The 23,354-nt window shown below is 46.8% G+C and overlaps 1 protein-coding gene across 1 annotated transcript in view; it reads left to right on the top strand.

Annotated features, from left to right (window-relative positions):
- The window catches only part of LOC142764870 (uncharacterized), a 43,175-nt gene extending 22,804 nt beyond the window's left edge, over positions 1–20,371 (top strand). The window contains exon 4 of the mRNA XM_075865414.1: positions 20,289–20,371. Within this exon, the coding sequence (XP_075721529.1) occupies positions 20,289–20,335 (47 nt within the window). The 3' untranslated portion in view covers positions 20,336–20,371. The remainder of the gene's footprint in view (positions 1–20,288) is intronic.
- Positions 20,372–23,354: the final 2,983 nt, after the last annotated feature.

The following is a 23,354-nucleotide window of genomic DNA, read 5'->3' on the forward strand; positions in this document are numbered from 1 at the left end:
GGTCGGTCGTTGCTTGTGATGAGGTTAAAATGGTATAGTCGACCTCTGAGAGCACCGCTTACCCAGTGGCAACCATTCCGGCAGCTTTCCCGGATTTTCGCACACGCGTGTTGTCACAAGCAACAGTAATTCATTACAGCGCACAAAATTCAGAAAGAAAAAGCAATATTTATTTTGTCGTAAGGTGGACTAGAACTTAAATAAAAAAACAATTTTTGTGCGAGGTGAGCACAAATACCTTTTTCTTTCAAACCCACGCTAGCAATACAAATTAACACAAACAGAAATGCATGGTACAAATAAAGCGAACCTCCATGACATACTCATCACAGTCTGAAATATTTTCTAGACGGCTTGTGCACATGGTTTTTTATTTCTATCTAAGTGGTTTTTCATTTCTATCGCTCACCATCTTGGTGTAGTTAACGAGAAGTCTGATGAATTTGCCCGCAATTAAACGAGCTGTGCGCCTTGCGTGGCTGCTGTCTACACCCTCTGGGCAGAGGAGGACGGGTGATTGTTCGAGGTGTGGGGTAACCAGAAGTTGCAGCACTTTAACGGAACTTCAACAGGATCACTGTTAAAGTTCTTGGTAGAGACGTACTTGACACCCCTTCCTAAAAGAAACCGTGTTGTGTCCACTGTGGCCCTCAACGTGAACAACAAAGCATGAAACGTTTGCTCTGTGAAAGCACCTTCTCCCGATGCAAGTGAAGCCTCTTGTACCTCTTTTATGTAGTCGGTGAACTACTTCTCAAGCCACACGAGTCTAGGGTCATCTTCGTTGGATATTGGAACGTCGAACCACTGCCTCATCAAGTTCATGAAGAAAATGGTTTGGCTGGCTTCCCTGTAACCTTAGAGACTGGGATCCCCACCAGGGTTCTCTTTGAGATGACACAACGCAGGAGTTACCTGCGGAGAAAATACCTGAACTGTCCGAAGCACGTTCATCTTTTGCAAGTTTGATGAAAAAACATGTTTTCTGGTCAAGTTTCGAGCCAGTTTTACGGTTTTGTCCTTCTGAAAGTCGTACAGCTTTTGGACAAACGTTCCAGAGATAACCCCAATGCTGTCATAGAGCTCACGCTCCTAGAATTGGCTGCGCACGTTCTTGAGCACATGACAAGGGTCAAAACTCAGAAATATGACCCCATTTGGATCGTGTGGGTGAGTGACAACAGTTGACAAATTTCCATTACCCATGTGCGTAAACATAGTTACATTTGCAGAGTAGTTGTCGGCCACGATTCTGACAATAAGAAATCCACACGATTCCACTGCAGCGATTACCTCTTTGGTCCATGCAAATAAGTCTCTACCGCTTAGCTGCTTCGTGAAGTAGTAGGCACAAGGAACCTTGTAGGAATTGGTGACACCGTGGAGAACGAAGCGCGGCAACGCGGGGAGCCGGCGGAGCTTACAGTGGGGTGGTGCTGCCCTCGTGCGGTTAGCCGCCACACTACGCGTCAGAAAAAAATATATGCGCGGCGCCGGTATTGAGAAGGCTGTAAGGAGCGTGCGGAAGGAGCGTCGAGTCCAGCCGTGGCATTACCCAGACAACACTGTGTGTCCTTGTTTTTGTGATGGAGGGACACCGGACGTACTTAAACGCGCATTGCCGACATTGATGACATACATGGAATGATTTTAAATGCGAAGCATTTCTTAGCGAACTTAAGTCACTTTGAACCTATCTATCTGTCTATCTATCTATCTATCGATCAACCTATCTATCTATGTCTATCTATCTATATATCTATCTATCTATCTATCTATCTATCCATCTATCTATCTATCTATTTATCTATCTAGCCGCCTACGACTTTTAACTCTCCTGGCCTTGTTGATTATGTTATCGATATCAAACTTGGTATGGCATAACATCACTGTATGAAGAACATATTTGACGAGACGTGACATAAAAATCATGAAATATACGTCATGAATGTCATGATTTACATTTGATGGTCCTGAAGCACTTGTGGCGGTTTCGTTCACATGGCATGCTGCAAAACTGGTATGGTATGACATGATTGCACTGTGAACGCAAGCGACAGACTCAAACATTAAAATCATGACATGCATGTCATGTAACATGACTACATGCCACGCTCATGATGCGCTCGCCGCCGTTTCGCTAGCGTCACATATAATAAACTTGGCATTACGGTACGTGAATGAAGGACGAAGGCATGTGACTGATGCCAACTTGATACACATGTGATGCGTGTCAGTGCAAACATGACTACATGCTACGCTCATGATTGATGCACTGGCAGACGGCTAGCTGGCGACCAGTCATCAATGATCTGTGAACGAGCAACCGCAAAGTACTCGGGGCCACACGCAGTCTCCTCGCACGAGGTCACTGCTGCAACCCTGTCCTTGCCCTCGAGGCTACAACGCAATCGCATTGGCACGCGTGGTTTACACGGCAGCAGTGGCTTCGTTAAGTGCTTTCCAGCTAGCTGCCTTCGACGAGGACCATCGCAACGCCATGCGGGAGTACTATGGACTTCCCCACACCTCCCAGGTGGGCCCCACGCTCCTCGAAGCGGGGAAAACTCCCATCTCCATGTAGGTGACCCAGCGAACACTAAATCATGTACTTCGACTGAAAAACCACAAGGCAGGGGCATCTCCTAGGCTATACGCTCTACCTCACTAATCCATTGGGGAAGCGGGCGAGTGACCTCTTGATGGTTGTGCCAGACATGCAGTACCCTAGCTGGCCAGCTATCCCACCCTACCACCACAACCCCCACTGGTGATCACCAAGACCATTGGCGGCATCAAAGCGAAGGCGCGCACCCTGCTGGCAGCGATGCAGCGGGAGTGCTCTTCCCTTCTTCATGAACAGCTGAACGACCGGCTGCTCATTTACATCGACGGGTCAGTGCTTCGCGATGGCTCCGCGGTCGTCGCCAGCGTTGTGCCATCAGTCGGCGCGGTTCTCAAGTGCCACCTCCCCTCCCTCGCCTCCTTCAGTGTGGCAGAACTCGCTGCTATTGACAGCCCATTTTCAGAGGGAGTGGGCACCCATGAGCACTGCAGCCACCATCATGAGCGCTGCAGCCGGGTGGCCTTGGCCGTGATCTCGCGCGACAAAGACGGCAGCCTCCTCGCGCTGACAGTTGCCCAGAAGCTAAACACCCTGCAGCAAACTGGCTGTGACCTTTCGCTACACTAGGTGCCTTCACAGTTCGGAATACCGGGCAACGAGGCGGCCGACTATGTCGCGAGGGATGCGCACGACCGCAGCAGCAGCATCACCAACTTCGTGTGCTCCGCGGATGTCGGCCGTCTCCCCACCTCCCGCTACGTGCGCGAGCGTCATCGCAACCCGCGCGCAGCAGCTGGAAAGCTGCCGTGGCGGCTCCCTCTCAAGGGATTACCAAGATGCAGCTGCAGTTTCCTTTTATGTCTCGGCACCGGAGACACCTACACCACTGAGCGAAAACATCGGCACTCCGGGCATGACAGTTCATACTGCATGGACTGCGGTGACTTGCAGACTCTGTACAACCTTTTGCTGCATTGCCCGGTCGGCGACGCGAGGAGAAAGGTAATGCTCGCAACGTACGGATGTCTCGGCCTGCCTCGTTCAACAACTGATCATGACCTAGCAGTCATGTACAGCATAGTTTATTTCTACCTTGTAACTTTGTCCTGAAATTTAAATGACATATCTACCTTCCTCATTACTGACTCGCATATCATCGATTCCAACTGTACGTAGGATCTGCCAAATTTTTCTCTACGCATTCAGCGCCGTGATGTGCACAACACCATAGCGCATTCACGTCTGCATCTCCTATCTCGCCTCGCCATGGCGACGCAGGAAGCATCTGCTCGCAAGTTTCCTGACTGAAAAAAATGACAGCATATCCACGGAGTGAATGATGAAGAGTGGGGCGAAGCATTCGTCCGTCCATTCGTTCTTGCTTCCGTCCGTCCGTGCGTCAGTCTGTGTGACCATCCATGCCTCCATCCGCCCGTCCGTGCGTGCGTCTGTTCGTGCATCCGTCCCTGCGTTCGTCCATGTGTCCACCCCTGCGTTCGTTCATGCGTCCATCTATGCATCTGTCTGTGTGTCCGTTCGTCCATATATTTTACACTCCAAGTACGACCATCTCACATCTTTTCATCATATATTTCCCATATAGAAGCAGCACCATCCAGCGGACATTTCAAGGACTAAACGAGAGGTGGCACACGCACACTTTCTTACGGCTTGTGCTTTGGATCTACTTCCCACCTTTAACCACCTCGTGTTCATGTATGTAGTAGTTCACTGTATTCATGGCACTGCGGCCCAACGCTCGCTAAAGCTTTCTAAAACCAAGGAGGTTACGCCCAGCGAGTATAACGTAGCATTCTTTTCCTGTCAGATTGTGGTCAATGTACATGCCAATGGCTGCTAATGGTAAATGAGAGACAGGAGAATTCGGCTTTTTTTCTTACGGCTTGCGCTTCGTATCTACTTCCCGCCTTTGACCACCTCGAGTTCATGGTATATACTAGTTCACTGTATTTATGGCTCTGCGGCTCAACGCTCGCAAAACCTTTCTAAAACTAAGGAGGTTACACCCAGCGAGTATAACGTAGCAACCCTTTCTTGTGAGATAGTGATCAATGTACATGCCAGTGGCTGCTAATGAGGAAGGAGAGACAGGAGCATTCGGCTTTTATTAAACGCGCACGCCGCGAACTTTTTATTGTTCAACAAAGCACTGGAGAAATCTCCCACCAGCACCACCTTGCAGGTTGAAATGTAATACTGGTTACACACTACGACTACGACTACGACTACGCACCTGTTCGTTTCTCGTTTTAAAATTCGTTTTAAGGAGCTTCGCTTCTTAAAACGAATTTTCGCCCGGCACAATCGTTCACTGGGCACCCCGTAATTATAATCCAAGGTAGTGCCTCCAAGGAAGTTACCTCCAAGGTAGTACCGGTGGGAGATTTCTCCCGAAAGTTATTGAACAATGCAGATTCGCAGTTTCACAATAACAAAAAAATGGCAGCATATCCACGGAGTGAATGATGGATAGTGGGGCGAAGCATCCGTCCGTCCATTTGTTCTTGCTTCCGTACATTCATGCGTGCGTCTGGGTGGCCGCCCGTGCGTCCATCCACCCCAACGTGCGTGCGTCTGTTCCTGCACCCGCACGTTCATCTGTGCGTTTGTCCCTGCTTTCGTCCATGCATCCGCTCCTGCGTCCGTCCATGCATACGCTCCTGCGTCGGTCCATGCGTCCATCCGTCCGTGAAGCCATTCGTGCGTTCGTTCATGCATCTGTCTGTGTGTCCGTTTGTCCACCTATTCAACACTCCAAGTCCCACCATCTCGCATCTTTTCATCATATATTGGATGGATGGATGGATGCTATGAGCGTCCCCTTTATAACGGGGTGGTGACAAGTATGCCACCAGGCTCGACAAAAAAAAAACCTTTTTTTCTTTTTTTTTTTTTATGTTGGCCTAATGCCTCTACTTCGATAAATTCTATCTTAATGGAAAAAAGGTAAATTTTCAGCTTAAGTTCTCTGCCATTTACGGCACACTGTCCATATTTTATTTTTCCAATATTTATTTTTGTCCTTTCTCTCTATTTTTCTGCCACCAATACTCTAACCGTCTCTTACTTATTTCAATCGCGGGTGTGTTCAGCTTTCCATTGTTGTCCCTAAAACCCAAGGCTTCCTGTAGGCTCGTGCCCAAACGTACACCTGGGTGGATATCTCCACATTCAATCAGAACATGCTCCGCCGTTTCCTTATCTTTCCCGCAGCATGTGCATTGTTCTTCTTCTTTACTGAATCTTGCTTTATAACTACGCGTTCTAAGGCAACCCGATCTCGCTTCAAACAGTAAAGCGCTTCCCCTTGAATTATCGTAAAATGCCTCCCTCCTTATTTCATTTTTGCCCTTTCGGTAGTTACTCAAAGCCGGTTTTTTCTCCATAGCTGCCGTCCAGTAAATCCTCTCCGCCTCCCTGACTTTTCCCTTAACGCTCTTTGTTGACATATGGCTCACAATACCAGCCGTATATTTACTCGTGAGTCTTCTAGTTCTTTTTCTCCACTGTGTGTCCACGCTCTTCCTATACAAATAACGGAACACCTTCTCTGCCCATCTACTCTCCTTCATAATTCTTAGCCTTTCTTCGAACCTTATTTTGCTCTGCGCTTCCCTCGCCTCAAAACCTGCCCACCCCATATCGCCCTTTACAGCCTCGTTTGTCGTCTTCCCGTGAGCACCCAACGCGAGGCGTCCCACAGTCCTTTGATTTACATCCATTCCCGATTGCACCTCTGCCCTCATGCACACCACTGAGTTCCCAAAAGTAAGCCCTGGAACCATTACACCCTTCCACAGACCTCGAAGCACCTCATACCTATTGTATCCCCACAACGCTCTGTGCTTCATTATTGCCGCATTCCTCTTTCCTTTTGCTGCCGAGGCTTTTTCCTGTACCTCCATGTATCTATCACTCTCATTTACCCATACTCCAAGGTACTTGTATTCACTTACCCTCGGTATTTCTTGGCCTTGTATGGACACCGTCTGATCACAGGGATCATTGAATACCATCAATCCACACTTCGTTACACTGAATCCTAGTCCAAGAGCTTCACCTTCCCTTCCGCATATATTCGCCAGCTGCTGTATATCATCTCGACTGTCCGCAAATAAGACGATATCGTCCGCATAAAATAAACCTGGAAGCTTCTGCTCAATCATCATGCCGCCCTGTTTGTGTGACAGATTAAAACCAATGTTGCTACCTTCTAGCGCTTTTTCCATACTCACCATGTACAGCATGAATAACAGTGGGGACAAAGGACATCCCTGTCTCAGACCCCTGCTAACCTCAACGTTCTCTTTGCTACGCATTCCTTCCCACTCTATGCAAACTGTATTTTCTCGGTATATCTCCCTCAAAAGCTGTATACAGTCGTCGCCCATGCCCATTCCTTTCAATATATCCCACAAAATTTCCTGATTAACGTTGTCGTATGCCCCAGTGATGTCTAGAAAAGCCACGTACAAGGGCCTATTCTCTATTTTAGATATTTCTATACACTGAGTGAGAACAAACAGGTTATCGTCTAACCGCCTGTCGACTCGAAATCCGTTCTGAAGTTCTCCCAAAATATCGTTATGTTCGGCCCATGTTTCTATTTTCATTTTTACTGCTTGCATCGCCAACCTGTATAGTACCGATGTAATGGTTAGTGGTCTATACGAGCGAATCTTGTCCTTTTCTCCCTTGCCTTTATAGATTAAGTTCATTCTACTTTGTCGCCAACTGTCCGGTATTTGTCCGTCCTTTAAGCTTTTTTCTACTGCTTTTAACAATGCTTCTTTAGTGTTATGTCCTAGTTCGTTAATGAGGCTAACGGGAATCCCATCTAAACCCGCGGCAGTGCGCTTTGAAATTTTTCCTTCGGCCTTTTTCCAGTTGAAATTATCAAGTACTAGCTCTTCCTCTGTTGCTTTCTCCGCCACACTTTTACTCACCGGGGAGATCCCCTGGACGCTCTTTTGAAACGAATCGGCTGTTACCTTTTGGATGTAACCTAGCGCTTCGTACCCTTCCAATTGATTTCCTCCTTCATCTAGAATATGTTGTTGCGTTGTGACAGACTTCCTACCTAGCGCCTTTATGTGGCTCCAAAAAATCCTAGGCGCGGCCTCCTTTTTTTCGTGTATCTCTGTCATCCAGCGTTCACTTTCACCTTTAATTTTTGCCTCTACCAATTTCTGTACAAGAGATTTTTTCTCCAATTATATTTCCCATATTTTTTTGACTTCGTCCTGCGGCCGCTTCTCCTTTTTTGCCTTTCTATGCTCCCGTGATGCTTCGCGTCGCTTTTCGATCGCCTCCCGGATTTCCTTGTTCCACCAACTTTTTGGCTTCCTTTTTCCTTTCCAGCAAACAGTTTTCTTCTCTTTCCCTATCTCCTTCGTCATTAGATGTAACAGCTCACTATACTCCCAGTCCTTGCCTGGTATTTCGCCTACTTCTTCCTCGACTCTTGCGGCTATATTTATTATTTGTTTGTCATTTAAATACGAGCTGCCAGACTTTGATTCCATGCTCATATTTTTAGTTTCGTATCCCATTTGTAATGTTATTCGTTTATGATCACTACCCAAGCTGTTAATGCCTTCCTCGTCTATCCTCATTTCTGTCAGTTTGTGGTAAATTCCTTCAGTCATGAGACAATAATCAATACTTGATTGCTTGTTTCCGACTTCCCATGTGATCTGGCCGTCACATTTAGGCCCCGTGTTAACTATCTCCAGACTATGTTGCTCGCAAAGATCTAGTAATAACTTCCCATTGGTGTCTGAATATCCGTCAAGGTCATGTATGTGGGCATTCATGTCCCCTAGAAGGATGATTTCGGCCCCATTACCAAATTCCTTAATATCCGCACTCATGCAATCCACTATCTCCTGATTCTTTTCTCTGCAGTTATTCCCCGTCCACAAGTAGGTACCCCTAGCCACGTTTCCTTTCCACCTACTGTGCCCAGAACCCAGAGGTGCTCTGAACACGTCTGTTTCACTCTAACCCATTTGGCTCCGCGGTGAATTAGCATTCCTACACCCCCACCTTTCCTTTCCGATATGGTCCTGTTACACCCTTCCCAAACATAATTTTTAATATGTGGTGGCTCTTCCAAGTCTCTAAGGTGTGTTTCTGTAACCGCATACACGCCTATCTGTTCTTTGTTTAACTGCTCCTCAATCTCTAACCATTTTGCCTTCTTTCTGCCACCCTGCATGTTTATGTAACTAATTGCAACACGCGCCTTTTTCCTTTTTCTTTTACCTTTTTTCTGGTTTTTCGCAATTCTACCTGTCAAAGCGTCCTCCTGGTTGTTTTCCCTGTTACGAGCTACCCCGGACTCCGAAGGGCCCGTGAGCCCCCCAAAAAAGCTACTGCGCGTCCGGCCAGTCGCCAGCCCACCTCGTGTCCAAGCCTCTTATCGAAATGAATCTTTTCTCTTTGGAATCCACCCCACCTGTGCACTTCCCTGTTTAAATCCACTACCTCGAAACCCTTCTCTCGACTAATTCGCCATATCTCTTTGTTTGCGTCGACAACCGCTCTTTGCAGGTTGACGTTGCGTACTGGTACTTCCGGTACTGTGCATACTACAATTTGCACCTGGGGGGACACGGTGCGCATGTCATCCACCCCTTTCTATTCCTCGTATAGAAGTACCGCCATCTAGCGGACATTCCAAGGACTGAACGAGAGGAGGCACACGCATACTTTCTTAAGGCTTGCGCTTCGGGTTTACTTCTCACCTTTGACCACCTCGAGCTCATGGTATATACTAATTCACAGTATTCATGGCACTGTGGCCCAACGCTCGCTAAACCTTTTATAAAACCTAGGAGGTTGCGCCCAGCGAGTATAACGTAGCAACCATTTCTTGTCTTCTGTGCGTTGTTGAACAATAAAAAGTTCGCAGCGTGCGCGTTAACCAAAAGCCGAATTCTGCTGTCTCTCATTCCCCTTTAGTAGCCATTGGCATGTACATTGAGCACTATCTTTCATTGTTCAACAAAGCACAGACGAAATCTCTCACCAGCACCACCTTGGAGGTCAAAATGTTATACTTGCTACACACTACTACAACGGCTACGAGGGACGAACGGGTGTTGTTATAAGGAGCTTCGCGCCTAAAATTGGACGGCGTGTTCCTGTGTCCAATCGGAGTCTCTTGTCTGTCACAGAAAACAGTGGTTTTTCATTGTGTGCTTTGTGCCGCCCCAAGTTTCCCTTCTGCGTAAAGCCGCGATGAACGCCAGCGTCGTCACCACCAGTGTAAGCGCTAGCGCCCACTGCAGCACATCTACACAAGGTTCCCATTAGTGGGAGGTGGTGAATCTTTTTTTTAAATACCGCATTGGGCAATGTTGGAATCTGATTCATTTATGCTTGATACACTTCAACTAGTTGTCCTTAAAAAGGCTGAATCGGTCTTCTCAGTTTTTCGATACCTTCAGCACAGGCATTGTCTTGCTTTCTTTTTAGCACGAAAAGTGATGGTTAAAGTATATAGATACCAGCAAGAAACACTCGCCGTTCTGACATCTGGGAGTCGTCCTAGAGGCAGTTACGTAGCTACGCTATTTGTCTTTTACTGCGTGTTGTTGTACTATGGTTGCTTGCCGAAGTAGTGCAGTGCCCAGATGTACCAATGGTATCTCTCAGCTGCCTATTGCTATGGGTGTAGTAGCCGCGCCCAAAAAAACAGTGCAATAAGCACTGCAGAAAGGCAACGACGTCGATGAAGGAATGTCGTGCTCTAATATTGTTATCGGTGGTTTCTTGACTAAGCTTTTCACACATGCACATATTTTTATGGCGGCAGAGTATGCGTCATTAACATGTCGTTAGGGGGAATATGTATTCGGTTACCGCGGATCTAGCTAACGCCATAAAGAGCGCACAGTTTTGTAGCTGTTAGACTAGAAACTAACACATTAAACAGAAATATTCTATGATACATAGGCGTCATCCGCCATTTTATACTAACCTATCCTTCCTTCAGTCCCCGCTCATTTCACTTCATTCTGTTTCGTTCGGTAATTGCAGACCAATTCACTCTCCCCGCCTTCTTCGATTACACCTCGTGGTGTAATACTTGAACACGTTGCCAGTCAAAGCACACTGTCTTTGACCCGAGGCTGCAGTTTGCCACACGTCTTTTAGAATCCCGTGCTGAGATGTGGTCTGGATAACTTGGAACGGTCTGTACTATTTGACATTTGAAGGAGTAACTGCTTTCCTCAGAAGGACATAATTTCCAGGTTGAATCGGTGGTATGTCGCTGTTCGCTGTTGTGCCTTTTGTCAAATTCTCTGTTCATCCGCCGCCTATATATATATATATATATATATACTTTTCTCGGTTTTCATAAATTGGAGTTTTTCTAGGAGTCCTATACCACGATCTGCCGGTAGTATGGGTGCTAGTCCAGTTGCAGCGAAATGATGACTTCAGCCTAAACCCATGGTGAACGATCGGTTGCGGTGCTTTACAGCAGCCACAAGACAGCACGTCCGCTCTCTCATTCTCTCATAAAGTCAGGATACATCTTCAAAAACTGTTTGATCTGCCGTATGGTTTGTTCTGCTAATCCGTTCACTGCTGGTTGATAGGGAGAAGAATACTTGATAGCAATTCCTAGGTCTTTAGCCCATCTTGCTAGCTTCGTACTAGAAAAATCAGGTACGTTATCGCAGACGAGCGTCTTGGTATGCTTAAAGCACGCATCGTTTAGTAGACTGATGACACTATTCGCATCTTCTTTCCCTGCGTTTGGCCACAATATTTCTGGTACATTAATCAATAAAAAGCAGAAAAGCTTGTGTTCGTTTGACTCCTTCACCCTTATTTTTAAGCTCTGCGATGTCTAAATGAACCAACTGAAAGGGTACCGAGGAAAATTCGGAGTTTGTCATGACATCTGTCGACTGCTTGTACTTCACTTTGGTTATCTGGCAAATATGGCATGTCCGGGTATACTTACTGACGTCGTTATTTATACCTGGCTATTTGAACATTATGAGCAGGTTCTTGTATGTGTGCCATAAGCCATCGTGTGCACCCGATTGATGGGTATCGTAGTAGAGTTGAAGAGTCTTTTGAAACAGGGTGGGTGGGACATGACACTTTCCATCAATAAACTGTAGATCTTCTGTACCTTTTCAAAGCTTAATATCATCGATCACTTCTGAATTTTGCCGGCGCCATAAACAAGCAATCTAGACATTGCATCAACATCGTTGAGAAGCGGGCCAGGATGGTGCGAAAAGGGGAAATCCAATTGCTGGAGATCGTTGACCCATCTAGCAAAGCATCCTCTTGGTGGTGCCATATTCAAAAGTTGTGTAAACGCCTGATGGTCCGTGAACAGCTTGAACTTAGCCCCTTCAAGGTAAGTTCTGAAATGCTTAACCGTTTTCAAGACTGGCAGTGCTTCCTTTTCTATAGTAGAGTAAATAATTTCAGCTGGCTTCTGTGTGTAGCTGTAATATCCCATCACGTAATGTTTCGTTGGATCGACCTATTTTGAGGGTTTCTGGTACAAAGCTGCACGAGTTTTGTAGTGTGATGCGTCCGTATTTAATACAAAAGGCGGAGAAAACTCCGGTATTCGCAGCATGAGATCCGATGATATTAGCTTTACAAGCTCAAAATAAACAGCTTCGCACTCCTTATTTCATTGGAAAAGTACGTCGTTTTTAGTTAAGCGTGTAAGGCATCGTTTCTTAAGTACGTAGTCCTTGATAAATGCTCTGAAGTGGCCTGCCAAGCCAAGAAAAACACGCAGAAAGTGCACATCATAAGGTTTTGCCAACTGAGAAATTCTTTCTACTGATTCCCGTTTTGTGCATTTAGTACGTCCGTCAAACACCCTTTCGATAAATACAGTTTTGTCTTTAAAAAAAGCGCTTCTCTTGAAATTGACTTTCAGTTACGAAAGGCTCAAAGCATGAAGAACTTTTGCTATTCCGGCATCCAACATTTCTTGCAGCTCCTTTTTCAGCCACGCCTTTTTTTTTTCTTTGGGCATACTATAATGAACTCCGCGGACAATGTTTTTGTCACTAATTTCGAAAAGGATGACGTGAGATTTCAATCTGGGAGGTTGCTGCCCATGCATGTAAGTTCTGGGTACTTCAATTTAATGTCCTCTGGGTCGAAAATAATGCTTGTTTTGTCAGACACCTGAGGGAGACACCTGAGGGAGTCTCGAACGACGTTGTCCTAGACCATTAGTCTGTTATCCTAGTAGATAATATTATGAAGCCTCTTCATGCCTGGACGCGTCAAAACAAAATTGTAGCTCACCTCATGGATGGCTAATACGTTATTCGTAATTGTTTCACCTTGAAGTTCAATGTGCAGGGTAATCCATTCACTATGCGTGCTCAGCGGCCGATCCTAGGCTTTCACGCACAATGATCTACCAGCATGCAGGCGACCAAGTTGCAAGTCATACCATTTCCTCGCGAAGGCCCCCAAATGACAGCGCATGTTTACAATCTTCGTGTCGTCACTTTTCTACATATATTTTCTTTCGCACGCTTACTCAAAAAACCACATTCAATAATCTGCATTTTTCGAGTCTCCTTTAACAAGGTCTGGCTCTACAATCTGTGGTGGCTTCTCTTGCTCTAAGCCACTTGGTCAATGTTCCAATTATTTAGGTTTCTTGCCTCATGTTCCACTTTTGTCGCTCAATAGCAGTCAGAACTATGTTCACCTTCTCGGAAGCTGTTTTTTGCTTGAAGGTGCAACAGCAAATGGCCTCCCGAACAAGTTCGCTGAGTGTCTCGAGCTGCATATTCACCTTCACCGAGCCTTTTTCCAGAAGGGCTTGATGGCTCATCGAAACTTCTGCCAGTAACGTGTCCATCAGTGCGGTCTAGATAAGTTCGTGAAGAATGTCCACCGCCGGTTCACCGAGGACTTGGTACCGTTTGAAAACCAGGCGCTCCGAAGACGCCTTGTCGGTGAAGAAGCTAACCTACATTTACGGTCTTTACAAGCTGACGGCTGCGTCAAAATGTAGCATTCCGACTAGGAACTAACACATTATACAGAGATAATCTACGATAGACGGGTGTCATCCGCCATTTTATTCAAACTTCTTCGTTCATTCCCCCCTCATTTCACTTCTTCGTTCGTGCGTTTATTGCATACCACTTCAAGTATTACAGGCCAACAAGACAGTTCGAGATTTCAGCCCACGACAAGAAACTCGTCGTCTTCCTCCTTTGAATGTCGTTTCAGAACCTCCGTCTGAGTAACAGTTTCATAAGTGTGACAATAACCCGTCCAGTAAGGCACGGCCTCGGTGCCTAATAAATGAGTGAATCGCCACTATAGGTTTTCAGCCGCGAAACGTAGACTATTTATCTTCTGGACGTAGCAGCCAATGAGTCGGTTGTCATGGATATCACATAGGCGACAGGTGTCACCTGACACTCGGAAGCACTCAACGTAGCGCAATAACAGTTTCTCGCAGAGCCTCACACGTCCACATGAGAGCCATAGTAGAACAAAAGATCCCGCTGAAAATTAGGCATCCCTATGTCGACGATAATACAAAGACCTTTGTTCTCTCTGTAAATACGATAACCAAACGAGGGCCACGAGGGAATCGTTGACGACATCTTGAGCGCGCTAAGTGGAGGGAGGTTGGTCAGACGAAAGCTGAGTGTGAAAGCTTAGTACGTGATAACGACCAAACAGTAGATGATAGGTTGATGTAGCCAGATTTTTAATGAAGTGACAAGCTGTAGGTGACCTAACGAAAGGTGGAGCAATGTCCATGTCAATTAGGTCGCTAGATACGTACATAAAAATCATGTCTGTCAGAATGTGGTTTAGGTGCTCTGTAAGGCCATAACTCTGAGAATCATACAACGTGGTGAAGTGGTGAGGCGTAGCACAAGACTGAATGAAGTCCATCACCAACCACACGAGATAGAAAGCAGTGACCACTGTGCGTGAGTGACAAAGGACGCGATATTAGAGAATGATGTCGCAGGGCAGAAAGTCACAAACTTCAGCTGCACAGTTGGTCGGTAGTGCTAGAGTGATTGCATACGGAGTGGCGAAAACCATGGCTACTGCAACCCACCTATTTCCTTTTGTCGAAGTAAAAAAAAGAGACCTAGCAAGTCCAACCCTTCCTCATAAACCGGCTCTGCTGCAACTTCAATAGGCTGAAGGAGACCGGCATGGGTGATCGTAAGCTTCTTTCGGCGCTGGTACAGGCCACCAGCTTCAATGTAACGAAAACCAGAGCTCTGAAGACCCTTCTGGTATATGCGTCGTCGAACATGGTCGTAGGTTCTGGAGACGCCTATATGTCCAGAAGTAGGAACGTCACGTATTGTTGCAGAACATTCTTGCATAGGTGACGTGACACTACGAGTCCAGTACCACGTCATTGGGGGTACATTTTGGTGGTACAAAACTTTGTTTTAAAGCAGGAGCCTGTCAAGTAAAGGGCCAGACTGCCCGATTAAAGCGGTAACCAACGAAGATCAGTGATAGATTTGGGCCTTGTTATTCAGCGGCGTGCAGAAAGTCAAGAATAGATAAAGGGGCACGATTTATGTGACTGGGACAGGGTACGTGTACTTGGTGTTAGGATGGGCTATAGGCATCGCTGTGCAGCTTGCCAGATAAGTACACAACTGAGAATGTCTTGTCCTGTGATTAGAGTACCCAACAACCGAGTCTTCCTGTAGGATCTTGTTAACGGCAGGCAAAGCGGATGGTCTGTCATGACTCTGAACACAAGCCCGTACAAGCTCGGACAAAATGTCGGGGTAGCCCGCACGAAGTATTGGCATTTGCACTCCCTAATGGAGTTATCTTTTTCCTGTCTTTGACAGAAAGCGAAGAGTGTAGGCTATGACACAGTTTGTGCCACTCCGTGTCTGTTCTAATAATAGCACCGATGCTATGGCCACTTGAGTCAGTGCGAAACTCTGTCCGAACAGCTGGATCAAAATCAATGAACACAGGTGGGGATGTCAGGTCGGAAAACAGTGACGCGAATGAATATTCTTAATCCTCACGCTAGAGAAAAGCAAAATTTCTAAATAATTCCGTGTGGGGCCGAGCAGTGTTCGTGAAGTTTGTTACAAAGAAGCGGAAGTATGAGGAGAGCCCAAGAAAACTGCAAACTTGTGTGAAATGCGGAACCGGGAATTCGCAGAAAGCTTACGTTTTGTCAGCGTCGGGTTCGACACTAGTGGCGTCAACAAGGTGAACGTAGAGCTAAATTACCAGCGTCCGAATTCGCACTTCCCACGATATCAGTTCAAGGCTAGGTACGCAACAAAACGCCAAGTATGGCCGAGAGACGAGCAAGGTGGCTTTGAAAGGTCGGCATCAAAATAATGTTATCATTCAAAAAACAAAGGCACGTCGACCAATTCAAACCGTGCAGGTGAAAGTCAACTACTTGTTGAAAAGTAGCCGGAACATTGCACAACTCAAAAGGCATAACGTTAGATTAGTAAAGTTCGTCGGGTGTAGTGAATGCTGTCTTTTAACAGTCATCAACCAGAGTTTGCCAACATCTGGACTGGAGTAAATTGGCGAGACATACCTCGCACCTTGGAGGAAGTCGAATGCATTATCGATTCGATGTAGATAATAGATGTCCTTTTTGTCATCTCATTGAGGTGGCGACAATTCATGCAAGAGCACTAGCTGTTGTCCTTTTTTTTAACTGACTCCACAGGGGATGTCGAACTACTCGAGGAGGGATAATTGACGTTTTTTTCTCATCATTTTCTTCACCTATTGTATAGCGTGGCACCACATAGAGACACATGGTAAGTGCGTTTGTGAAGTAGACTGGCGTCGCCGTTGTCAATATGGTGGCTACAACACTTGTGCGTCCAGAGGGACGGTCGTCGCTGTAAAAAACAATGAGAAAAGAAAACATAACACTAAATATGGCTTCAAATTGAGAACACAACAGGTCCCCACATATCATTTTGTCAAGAAAGACCTTATTTTGAGGAGTGATGACAGGTTTTGCCAAGGTATTGGTCCTAGGTATTAAGGAAGAGATCGCATATTTTTATGCTGGAAAGCTTCGCTAAGGTGATTTCTTGAGGAAGAGCTTGGTTCGGTGTGGTGAAGTTCGTCATGGCAAGTTACATTGTGTTGTTAGTATCAACCAGTATTGAGTTTGGAAGTGCGTTGATGTAAGCGAGAGTCAAATGAGTGAGCGAAACCACCAGAAAGTCTCCATCAGAAACTGGTGGAAGGAGCGACATAGAGAGACGTACACAGAATCCTTGGGTGGTAGCCGAATCGTTGCGGACTACGACTTGTAGGAGCAAAATCGAATTTCCCTAAGTGGTGACTTCAGCGAAGGATGGTTTGGAGCGTATAGATAAATGACGAGGTGAAAGCTCCTGAAGGTGGTCCTCTGAAAAAGTGGGATGCTAAAACTGTTCGTGATCCTGGCGATGGTCATTTGGAAAGCTTGGCCAGGAATTCCATCTGCTGCGACAATGGCGGACGATGGGCCCAACAAGAGCGCAAGAAAGCAGATAGGTCGATTTTCTTGCGCACGCCACTCAGATCGATTTCGGTAGCATGGCGGAAACCTATGAGCCGAAGCTACGGTGGTGACACATGGGCGAGACATGGGCAGTCAATGTGGACAGGTGTGCACAAGGGCTGAGGCGTGTGGCTGCTGGTCAAGGTAATCTGTAAGTCAATCTGGGCCAACTCTTGGCGCATAAAGGCTTAAATAAAAGAGATAAAAGGGTGCCAGTACTCTCAGAAACTGGCAAACAAAACCCTTGCGAAATCGGCAGAAGGCACGAGTGGACGGGGCATCGCAGGGTCTTTGCAATTAAATCGCAGCAGTATTGGTAGTCTTGTACAGAGCCATTCTGCGACCTTTGTGCTGTCTATGCCAGAAAACTTACCAGGGTCGAGGATATGGGAAGGAATGACAGATGATAGAGCAGTCACAGCCTGCATGGTTTGTGGTTCGTTTTGAAGTATGGTGGAGGAACAAAGGTAGTGTATGCGGCGGTGATTCATAGCCTACTTGTTTGAAGAGTCGCTACCTCGACCATAATAACGTTAAGGAGCAGATTAATTCGGTTACAGTGGATCTAACTGATGCCTTGCAGAGCGCACAGTACTACGGGCTAGCAGGACAGAACGATAGTTGCACCCACAACAATAACATTGTTACCTTCTTCCTTTGAATGTCATTTCAACACCTGAGCCTTAGTGACAGTTTCATACGCGTGGCAACATTATCACTTCTTAAAATGGCCCACAAACACTTTTTCAATATGGTCAGAAGGCGACGCATAACAGTAGGGCAGGCATCTGGAAAGAGGTGACCGAGTGATGATTGATATGTGGGGTTGAACGTCCCAAAACCACCACATGAGTATGAGAAAAGCCGTAGTGGAGGGTTCCGGAAGTTTTGACCACCTGGGGTTCTTTAACGTGCTCCCAAATCTGAGCGTACGGGCCTAAATCATTTTCGCCTCCATCGAAAATGCAGCCGCTGCAGCCGGGATTCGATCCCGCGACCTGGGGGTCAGAAGCCGAGTACCTCAGCCACTAGACCATCACGGCGGGTGACCGAAGTCACAGCGCACGTTAGCAAAGCGCGTTCTAAAATTCACTGGTAATTTCCAAAGTTAACTTGAAGTCATTCTCTTTTTTTCTCGACAAACAATAACGTAAAACGCAATTACCCGGTTATAAAACAAAAGCTCACAGCTCTTGCCTGATTTAAGGTTCATGGCCTGCATAATTAATGCAGCGTACATGGTATGCCACCAAGCAGCACATAAAAAGGAAACAAACAATGTGCTGAAATTAGTAGCGTCTTCTGACAAATAGGCGTTTCTTCTTGCCCCCCCTGCCACCCTTCCGTCTTCATAGCTTTCACCATGCTCGCTGGTACGAAAAAAGAGAAAAATGGCAGCATATCCACGGGGTGATTGATGGAGAGTGAGGCGAAGCATCCGTCCATCCATTCGTTCTTGCTTCCTTCCATCCATGCGTCCATATGTGTGACCGTCGTGCCTCCATCTGCCCATCCGTGTGTGCGTCTGTTCGTGCGTCCACACGTCCATCCATGCGTCTGTCCCAGAGTTCGTTCATGCATCCGCCCCTGCGTGCGTCCCGGCGTTCGTCTGTCCGTGCAGCCATCCATGCGTCCGTCCATGCATCTGTCTGTGTGTCCGTTCATCCAGCTAGCCAGCACTCCAAGTACCACCATCTCGCATCTTTTCATCATATGTGCGTCCATCTGTGTGACCGTCTGTGCGTCCATCCGCCCGTCCTTGCGTGCGTCTGTTCGTGCATCCGCACGTCCATCTGTGCGTCCATCCCTGCGTTCGTCCATGCATCCACGCCTGCATCCGTCCATGCGCCCCTCCGTCCGTGCAGCCATCTGTGCGTCCGTTTATGCATCTGTCTGTGTGTCCGTTCGTTCATCTTGTCAACAGTCCAAACACCACCATCTCGCATCTTTTTATCGTATATTCCGCATATAGAACCACCGCCATCCAGCGCACATACCAAGGACTAAACGAGAAGTGGCACACGAACACTTTCTTACGGCTTGCGCTTCGTGTCTACTTCCCACCTTTAACCACCTCGAGTTTATGGTATATACTAGTTCACTGTAATCATTGCACTGTGGCCCAACGCTCGCTAAACCTTTCTAAAACCAAGGAGGTTACGCCCAGCGATTATAACCTAGAAAGTTTTTTTTGTGAGATTGTGCTGAATGTACATTGCGATGGCTCCTGATTGGGACTGAGAGACAGGAGAATTCGGCTTTTAGTTAACGCGCACACTGCGAATTTTTTATTGTTCAACAACGCACAGGAGAAATTTCCCACCGGCACCACCTTGCAGAACAAAGCGTAAGACTGGTTACGTACTACGACTACGATGAAGGACGAACGGGTGCTGCTTTAAAGAGCTTCGCCCCTAAAAATCACCCAAAGCTTGCGACTCCATTCGCGCTTGACGAGTGAGTGAGTGAGTGAATGACTTTATTCAGTTCCAGCAGGTTTGCAGGCGGTGTTACTGCCTTGGAACCAGCGGAAAAACCATGTCTCTCAGCAGCTTCCTTCTCCTGCTAGAGTATGAAAGTTACTCCAGAATAGGAATCGGCCCAATTATGAAAGGCAGTTCTTCTCCTCTAGCGTCAAGCAGTTACCACCAAAAGTATGGCGTAGTTAAAATACTGAATTCGTTTACTCAATCAACTTTAAGTACTAGTGTCTCGCAGTTTCATTCCGATCTTCCAGGCTAATATTACTTTTTTTGAAATGTCTACCAATTAGCCCAACCGAGTTACTTATATTATAGAATGCTGCTGTGACACATTGCGCCTGGTGAACATCACGATTCTTCGCCCTGCCAGGTTTTAATGGTTCGAAAGCAGCATCCAGTGCGTGTTTCTTTCTCGCTCGTGTGTGCTTTCATTCTAGGCAGTGCCAATAGTCCACGCTTCATGCTTACTCTCTCACCACGTTGCAGCCTTAATTGTCGAAGACGTCATGTTATAGAAAGCTCGGAAATATGTCAATTTTCCTTTTTAAAGTACGTTCAGATGGCTTTGTATTATATATAGCGGTCGATGCTTGAAATATACCAAGTAAAATGTTCTCGCGAAGTCCTTCATAGCCTTCACGTTTTTTTTTTCTTTCAGCACTGTGCCATCCAAGGAGACGTATTTGTGTAGCACTGCCGAGCTAATATTCGACCATGACATGAGCTTCTGTGAAATACTGAAATAAAAAAACTGCTATGTTCACCTTTTTCTTGGTGTGAAGTGTTACGAGTGTTGTGAAGCCTAAGGCCGATGTTTTTGCGTGGATGTTAAGGACGTATAACGTTGTAATTTTTGTGGATATGAAGCTTAGTATTTCAACATTTTTAACCAAGGCAGTTTCCCCAGCAAATTGCCAAAAAATATTTTCGCGATATCCAGAGCAGTGTCACTCTGCTGTACTAAAGTGATATATGTTCATATATATGACCTAAAGATAGTGCCCCACAAGCGCAAATTGCTTCTACCTTATGTGCATTTCGTTAGAAACATTTTACAGCATAGACATGCCCATATGGTCAGCGCCTCGTGCATTGTGCCTGTTTGTTGGCAAGTCGCTAGCTTGGCAAGCTCTAGGAGTTGGCTGTGGTCATCTACGCTAGGCGCGCAGTACAAAAAGAACTAAGCCTGTCGGGCACGCTCTAAGGTATATAAGTTTTTAGCGTGAGGATACTAGTAAGACATGCATGACATGACGAAGTAACAAAGCGGTTTGGGAGACAAAAACTATTGGATAATGTAACAACACTCGAGCTTATAGAGTGACAGCAGCGGCCACCTGTTGCGGGAGTGACAGAAGCTTAGGCCAGAAATTGACGCTGTTATAGACGTTGTTCCCATAATCTTTTCCCACAACCTAGATGGCGGGTGCAACGCACGCCCGCCATCTCAGAGGTCATGCTTTTCTGCAGCTAGTTTTCAAGCGAAACTAGCCGGCGCCACCGCACCGAAGCGCCCTGGCTTGCTCCCCGGCGACGCGGCCGCTATGTGGCGTGTCGCGGCGAGAAACGGGCAACGCAGACTATGCGGGCGCGGGCGAGCGCAGCAAGGAAATCATAGCGTATGCACGTACTGAATGATGATGAGTGGGCGAAGCGTCCGAAATCCTGTACGCGCTTCCAACCGTCTGTTCGTTCTTGCTTTCGTCCGTCCGTCTGTGCGTCCGTGCGTCCTTCCTTGCGTGCGTCCATGCGTCCATCCGCCGTGTGTCCTTCTGTGCGTCCATCCGTGCGTGCTTCCGTGTGTTCGTCATTCCACTTGTGCATACGTCCGTCTATCCGTCCACGCATCCATCCATCCGTCTGTCTGCTTGACTTTATGTCCATCCGTGCGTCCGTCCGTCCATATAGCGAACACTCCAAGTACAGCCATCTTGCATTTTTATCATAAATTCATTACATAGAAGTACCGCCATCCAGCGCACATTCCAAGGAATAAATGAGAGGGGGCCACCTACTACTGCTAGGACTAGTACTATTACAACTACATACATCGTGGACGCATGACGCAAGGCATAAAGAGCTTCGCCCTTAATAATATGTCTCATTATATAAGTACATCTTTTTTAGAAGATTAATCTAAGAGAAGACGCTTATATCTGTCTTCAAAAAGGGGACATGGCTGAGTGCATATTCGTTAGCATTTTGCCGAGCACAGTGCACTGCTGGGCGACGATGTGAGAGTATGTGAAACACCAGCACTCACCGGCACTCACCGCACTGTCTGCTATGTAAACGCCTAACCCTAAAATCGCTATGCCTGCACCCGCTTTGCTGGCCTTCATTACAGGAGCGGTGGCGGCGAATCAGCCGGCGGTCAGTGACGGTGGAAAGGAGAAAGCCATTAGATCACATGTTCAAACGTGGCAGCGTCCACTCGCCGCCTAAGTGATTCTTAAATGAGAGAAAAATTGGTAGATCCCACGTACAGTGGAAGTTGATATGCGAAGCACGAATGAGAAAATTTGGTATGTCACTTTAAAATCAGCACAACGTTACGAGCTGGAGGTGAATCGTGCCGTACATGATGTCTGTGTCATGTTTGGATTTGTTGTCTACTTTCGTCATCTATTCACGTCACGCGATACCAAATTTATGATATGTGGTGCTAGCGAGACTACCGCGAGTACGCTAAGAGCGTGGTATGTTGTCATTTTCTTACATGACACGCGTGTCAGGATTATTATGTTTGCATCAGTCATATATTTTCATCATTCATTGACATCACGTAACACCAAATTTGGTACATGTAGAGCTACAAAAACGACTGCGGGAGCATCATCCAGCGTCCAATATACTCCATTGTAGCGTTGACGCACGTGCACACTGGAAACAGCGACTATACGTTAGCAAAACGCGAGCACTATCTAGTCTGACGCCCGGCGCGACTGGCACGACCAGCGTCCGTCGGCGTGGCCTGATGGCAACCGGTGCGAAATGCGACATGCTCCATTTTGCGCCGATTCGTTATCAAGACAACACTGCGCCTCCCTTTTTTCGTGATAGAGGGACGCCGTACGCAATGAAACGCGCATGAGCCAAAGCAACGCAGCGCGGAGCGTACCTACGAGTATATTGCAGGACCGGTGCCTGGCGTGGCAACGACGGCGTGACTTGACGAAATGAACGCCGTTGACCACGTGCACTGCATCACGTTGAAATGCATTGGCGTCTTGACTGTGGCATTTAGTCATGTTCACACATGAAACGCATCTCATGATTATCATGGTTGCACCAGTATCATACCTTCGTAATCAATTTATGTCCCGTAATACTAAACTTGGTAGAAGTGAAGCTAGCGGAACGGCCGCTAGCGCATCATGAGCATGGCATGTGGTCATGTTACACGACACGCATCTCAGTATTATTATGTTTGCACCAGTCACATGCCTTCGTCATTCATTCACGTACCGTAATACCAAATTTGGTATATATGACTTCAGCGAAACGCGCGTGAGCGCATCATGAGCTTGAAATGAAGTCGTGTTGTTACATGACACGCATGTTATAAGTTTCATGTTAGGGTCTGTCGCTTGCGTTCGCCATGCTATCATGTCCACCATGCCCCTTGCCTTCACCTGTTCCGACTAATTCATCGTGTTCAACAGCGCCGCCACAAGCTACTCTGGACCTGCCTTTTTCATGGAAAGTGCCATCGTCTGCAACA

This window comes from Rhipicephalus microplus, chromosome 6 (genome assembly GCF_043290135.1).
Source record: "Rhipicephalus microplus isolate Deutch F79 chromosome 6, USDA_Rmic, whole genome shotgun sequence".
NCBI lineage: Eukaryota > Metazoa > Arthropoda > Arachnida > Ixodida > Ixodidae > Rhipicephalus > Rhipicephalus microplus.